The sequence below is a fragment of the Echinops telfairi genome, unplaced genomic scaffold (assembly GCF_000313985.2).
Source record: "Echinops telfairi isolate 266 unplaced genomic scaffold, ASM31398v2 ScPeMD7_60;HRSCAF=208, whole genome shotgun sequence".
NCBI classification, from domain to species: domain Eukaryota; kingdom Metazoa; phylum Chordata; class Mammalia; order Afrosoricida; family Tenrecidae; genus Echinops; species Echinops telfairi.
Window position 1 is genome coordinate 33,963,314 of NW_022103958.1, and position 6,580 is coordinate 33,969,893.

The following is a 6,580-nucleotide window of genomic DNA, read 5'->3' on the forward strand; positions in this document are numbered from 1 at the left end:
TGGTATTTCTCCCCGATGCCAATGGCTGCGCTGGGCATAGTACCTCTGAAGTCTGAGGGCTCCCTGCCTTTCTCAAGAAGAAAGTACAGCGGACCCTGGCCTCTCAGAGTGCTGATTTAAGAAGAAAATATAGACTGGCTAGCAGTTATCCTTTGAGTCGACAAGAGCTGGCTGATGTCGAGCTCCTAGAGAAATAAAAGGCCTACTCTTGTTCTCAAGGAGAGTGTGCCTGGGTAAAGGATCAGGCATGTATGAAGAGAACATTCGGGGAGCACTTCGGGCCTGGGATGAGCCAGTGCTAACGCTGGGTGTGGAGGAGTAGACCTTCCAGGGCACAGGAGGCGGGGAAGCCTGCCTGAAGCCAGTTGTCTTGCATCGTGCCCCGAACACAAGCTTGGGTTAGAAGGAAGAGAAGAGAACTCTGCGTAGGTGTGTCTGTTACATTCTGGGTCCGATGCTGGGCAGCATTTTCTCTTACTTGGGGCTCATAACAATTTTACACAGCCTATTTGCATCTCTGTGTTTTACAGGTGAGGAAACCGAGGGCAGAAGAAGTTAAGGATCAGCTATAGTCACAGCTGATTTAGCCCCTTGTCCTCGTTTCACACTTAGTTTTCGAGAAGCACGCCGGTTCATCATGATTGAAGACAATAAGGAGAGCAGAGAGCATTCCCTGGAAAGGGGAAGAGCGACGCTCATTTTTTCCTTAAAGAACGACGTTGGAGGACTAATAAAAGCCCTGAAAATCTTCCAGGTAAACACTTCCTGTCTTTCTGCATAGGACTCCTAATTCCAAGTCTCCAGAATTATAGTTAAACATATAAATTATTGTCAATCGCTTAGAAGTGGGACAGAGCAGTTTGTTAAAAACTTAAAATACTGATTAATTTTTAAATGTGGGCAAAGGATAGAAACTATTAACAAAAGAAGAGCTGTAAAAGGCTAATGAAGACATTGAGCAGAAAAGATTCACTTCATAGATTTCAGAGAAGCATTTTCCAACATCTGTGGTATCGTGTTTCATATTGTGAAGGAGCAGAAATTCTGCTGTCACCCATGGCCCCCATCAATGCACCTGGCAGTCACTCATACTCTGACTCCATATAAATCTACCTTAAGGAAACAGGGTCTGATCTGGCAGGGCACAATTATCCATCCACCCATCTATGGGCCTACTGATTGACCTCCCTATGTTCGACATGAACTTGTGTGCCATGGAAGATGCGAGTTCACCTTCGTTTTACTTTTCTGCTTTTTTAAAAATTTTTTAGCTACTCAGACCATTATTTAGATCAAGAGGTAAGAAATCTGGAGGGTTTTTAAGGCAGTGGGCCTTCACACTTGTTTTTATTTTGGTTTTTAAAGAAACATTTTCTGTATATTTGCACGGCTCATCTCAAGAAATGGAACCAGTAATCATGCCCCTTTAAGCCCCCTATAAATGTGGTTCTGTTATTTTCCCCTCCCGCCTTCCCTCCCACCCTCTATTATTCCCTGTCACCTGGATGTTTATTCAGTACCTGCTATTCACCAGATGAAGGAGCCCTGGTGGCACTGTGTGATAAGCAGTAGACAGTTGAACACAAGGTCGATGGTTCAAACCCACTAGTCTCTCCATGGGAGAAAGATGAGGCTATCTGCTCTGGTAAAGATTTATAGTGCCAGGGGAGAAAAAAAAAAAATATATATATATATATATATAGAGAGAGAGAGACTATGTGTTGGAATGAGCACCATGGCAGTGGTTCTTGTGTTCCAGATGAGGGCAGTGGTGCTCAGTGGTGAGTTCTCCCCTTCCCTGCAGGAGACCTGGGCTCAGTCCGGGCCTGAGCTTCTCAAGGTCAGCTACTGCCCATGCTTGCGTTGCTGTGATGCTGCATTTCTAGATGACTAGCAAGAAGTGCCTGGCAATCTATTTCTGAAATTGGGCCCTGAAACCCTATGGATCATAATGAAGGGTTCCTTTGTACCTGGGGGTTGCGACGAGTCCGGGTCTGGTTCGAAGGCAGCTAACGTCAATATGTGCCAGATGCCATGTTAGATCCTAACAATTTAGTACTGAGCAAGGTAGGCCTGGTCCTTGCCGTCATGGTGTACAATCTAGTGGGGAAGACAGACCTTAAACAAATAATTATAGCTACATCAACAATTACAGGTTTATAAAGTGACCTGAGAGAGAAGTCCTAGTGCTGTGACAACATTGAATTCAGGGACCTAATCCACCCTCAGAGCTCAGGGAGACAACCTTGACTTGTGCTGAATTAGAGGGTGGGCTACATTGTTACTAAAGTGGCATTGTGGTTAGGCTGTGGGCTGCAAGATGCAGACCCCCTGACTCCATATCCTGTCTCTGTCACATTTTAATTGGGCAAATGTGGGCCCATTAATTCATCTTTTGAGCTTCAGTCTTTACATCTTATCTACCACAAGCTGCTATTATGAGGATTAATAGGAGTAATATCTGTGAAGTGCTTAGGGGAGTAGACAATTGATAAATGCTAACAGTTTAAAAAAAATCATGTTTATGATCCATAGACAGTATTAGTAGTAACGTACTAATATGCGAGGGGGCTTCAAAAAGTTCATGGGAAAATGGAATGAAAAGATCATGGAATGGATCATATACCTTTTTAAAAGTCATTTTTTCAAATAATTAAATTTTAAAAGAGATTATGTACTCAAGTGGTCTAGAAGAGTTTATGAGGAAAAGCACCATTTCCCTACTCATTACAACTTATCCTCGGCTCCACCCTGGGGTGCGATGGACTGATTTTAAAGGGCCTTTCTCACAGTCGTCTTGGAACTCCCCCCATCAAAGGACTCTGAGAAACGATGCAAATGCAGCCCCCAAAGGAGTCTGGCCAGTTTCCCAATCTCCAACCCAAACCCCCAAACCCACTGCTGTAGTCGATGCCGACTCATAAGTGACCCTGTATGACAGGGTAGAACTGCCCTTAGACAGTGAGTTTCCAAGACGGTCCCTGTTTTTGAAGGTAGAAAGCCCCTTCTTTCTCCTTTGGAGTGGCTGGTGGTTTTGAACCGCTGACCTTGCAGTTCACAGCCCAACTCCTAACCACTGTGCCACTAGAAGACTTAACATGAGCCATCCCAGAGGCAGGCAGCAGGGACCTCACTGTCACTAAGAAAGGGGAGCTATGAGTGGGACGTGTCCTTGGACCTGGCTGGAACCTCCTACATGCAGGGGAGAGAGAGAAAGTGAGCGCGTGCTAGAGAGAAAGCAGAACCAGCAGTCAAGCGAGAGATCGTTGGGGGGCTTCTGGGCCCATGGCGTGACAAGGCTGGACACCTTTGGGCAAGAGGCTTGCCGGAGGAGTGAGATGTCTCTGGGCAGTTGTCGGTGGAGCGAGGCTCGCCTGCTGATGGGGCCAGAGAGATGAACATGTTTAGGCAAAGGCTTCCTAGGGAAGTGGGTTGCTTCTGGGTACATAATTTGGACATGTGATTAAGACAGACCGGTTCCTGGAGAGGGACCTCATGCTCGGTAAAGTAGGGGGGCAGTGAAAAAGAAGGCCCTTGTGGAGATGGATGATGGCACAGTGACACGGTGGCTGCAGCAGTGGACCCAAGCACAGGGACAGTCGTGGGGGTGGCGCAGGGCCAGGCAGTGTTTCGTTCTGTGGTGCATAGAGTTGCTATGGGTCGGAACTGACTCGAGGGCACCTAACAAAATGAAAACAATGGGTGGGGCTGAAGAACTTGTAACACTTGCCAGAGCAGAGCCGAGGCTGACTAGTTCAAGGTGCCTGAGGATGAGAGGGTCGAGAGGCCCCGGGCCAGAGAGAAGCCAGCCTGCGTGCACTCCCGGCTGTGCACTCCACGGAGCTGTTCCTGATTCTGAATTGTAACCTGTTAGTTCCCTAACAAGGAGCCCTGGTGGTACTGTTGGACTAGTTACAAGGTCAGCAGTTCAAACCCACCAGAGGGGAATGATCAGGCTGTCTGTTTCCGTAGATTTACAACCCCCGACACCCTTTATAAAATCATTATGAGTTGGTGTTGTGTTCATGGAAGTGTGGTTTTAGTGGTTATGCTTTGGGCTGCTGACTGCAAGGTCAGCGGTTCAAAACCATTAGCTGCTCCAAGAGAGTTTCTACTCCCATAAAGAATTAGTCTCAGAAACCCACAGTGGCGGTTTTACCCTGCCTTCTATGTTGGGAACCAGTCAGAATTGACTCGATGGCAGTCAGTTAAAAAAAAATCCTATAATCATGAGTATTATCTGTGAATTCTTTGTGGCATTGCAACAAATGATCAAACCTAGCAGAGAAGGAGAGAGTACCAGAGGAGGACAGTGGGTGTCAGGACTGGCCCAAAGTTCCAAGGCAGGGTGTCTGAGCTCAGCCTCACGGGGAGCATGGGTTGCTGATGCTGATCATGGTCCTCGCTCTTTCCCGCTGTGAGAAGGACTCTGATACGCTCACCATACATTTTTATATACTCCTGGAGGCAACTTCTTCTTCTTTCCTGCTGCTTTTACTTTTATTTATTATCTCTTTATAAAGCATTCTACTGGGGGCTCTTACAGCTCTTTTAGCAATCCATACATCAGTTGTATCAAACACATTTGTACATAGGTTACCATTATCATTTTCAAAAGATTTTCTTTCTATTTGAGCCCTGGGTATCAGCTCTTCTTTGCCCTCCCCGCACCCCCACTCCAGCCCTCAGAGGCAACTTCTTTTAACCAGTTCAGTCATCTAGTTCTTGCAGTGGTAAATTTATGTATCTAAATACTGCTCCTGTTATCAGCTTCACACACGGTATCACTTACTCTTTTTTATGACCACTCCTCCTCAACCCCACCTCCCTCCCTCTCCTCGTCTTTCCTTCACCACTCGATCATGCCATTGTTATTTTCAGTCACTATTAATTATCTTCAGCTCTTTAAATAACAGATATTTCTTCTTCCAGCGACTTTCTTTATTTTTTTTACTTTTGATCAAATATACACGATTCAAGCCAAACTGCCAAACTATCAAACTTACTGAGAAACAAAACCCAATCCGGCTGTCCTCGGCCAGAGTTCTACGTTCCCAGGTTCCGCTGACTCTCTCCTGTTGCTGTCGCCTACCTTAGGGACAGGGTGCCGAGTGAACCCTACCCGTTAGAGTATACGTACACTGTCACCATCATCGCGACCCGCCCGTGTCATTCAGCTGTCTCCTTTCATCTCATTTTCCTGCTCCCCAAAGAAAACGGCTGCAATGCGCTTACTATTCACATTCCATCTCGATGAATACTTGGAGCATATGTAGAGTTTTTGGATGTACCTACCTTATTTTAAAAACTATGTAAAAACTCCACCCGTGTTACTGTGTGTGCATCTCTCTTGTTCTCCTCCCTGTGGGTCAAATGCAGGGAGTCCACTAACTCCCCGCTTTCCTGATCCTCGCCCGGGGAATGGAGACCCAGAGAAAAAATCCATTTTGTAACTCTTTTTGCTATTTTTCCCCTAGCATTTGCCTCCATATTCCTAAATAACATGTTTCTTCTGCTGCCCACCCCGCCCTCAATGACAGACAGTCTTGATTAGCTCCTTACAATGGGAGGAGAGATTTAGCTTTCTTCACACAATGAATCAATGTCCGGTGTCCTTATTCTCCCAAAGTAGCTCTGTTCCAGTTAGGGGTGTTACTTCCATTCCTCACTTAGTGACCCGGCTAGATTCCAAAAACCACGTCATGTTGTGCAGATGGACGATGACCTCATCGGGTCACAAGATGCAGGGTGAGTATATCATCACTTTCAAATTTTAGAATTCTATAGCTGCCCAATTACAGCTTCACATAACTGCCAAATCACTAAGGATCATGATCCAGCCGAGGTGGCACATATGCTTAACCATCACAGCCGGCGCTGCTCACCCCTCACCCTTGGCCGTGTGTCACTGACAGATGTATGTCATTAATATGCAAAATAGTGGATAATAGTTTTTTCCCACTATTTTCAGAAATGTGAAATGTCAACTAATGAGATCATTGATAACTGAGGAGGAGGTCTAATTAATTTAAAGTTCATCAGGAAACAAACTAGTTGAATATTAGAATGAAGTAGGAGTAATGAGGGAAGCATCTCCTTTCAGATATTTTAAAGAAACAAAGGCACAGAGAGGTTAAGCAGTTTGCCGCAAAGCACATATAGTTAATAAGGGCCAGAGCTGGAATTCGAACTCAGGTGGTCCATCTCCATAGTTGGTGCTCTTCACCCCGGGGCTAGATTCTTGTAAAAAGGTCACCATGGTGGATCATGTGTGCTTCTTCTTTTTAAAATAATTTTATTAGGCTCATACAACTCTTATCACAATCCATACATACATCAATTGTAATAAGCGTATTTGTACATTCATTGCCCTCATCATTCTCAAAACATTTCCTCTCCACTTAAGCCCCCAGCATTATGTCCTCATTACCCCCTCCCTTCCTGCTCCCCACTCCCTCATGAGCCCTTGATAATTTTTTTTTTCTTTTAAAAAAATCATTTTATTTGGGGCTCATACAACTGTTATCCCAATCCATACACACATCAATTGTGTAAAGCGCATTTGTACATCATTTCTCAA

The 6,580-nt window shown here is 45.3% G+C and overlaps 1 protein-coding gene across 1 annotated transcript in view; it reads left to right on the forward strand.

The window, feature by feature from the left end:
- Window positions 1-557: 557 nt before the first annotated feature.
- TPH1 (tryptophan hydroxylase 1) overlaps window positions 558-6,580 on the forward strand; it is a 28,104-nt gene continuing 22,081 nt past the window's right edge. Inside the window, exon 1 of the mRNA XM_004711579.3 lies at window positions 558-754. Coding sequence (XP_004711636.1) covers window positions 638-754 — 117 coding nt within the window. The 5' untranslated portion in view covers window positions 558-637. The remainder of the gene's footprint in view (window positions 755-6,580) is intronic.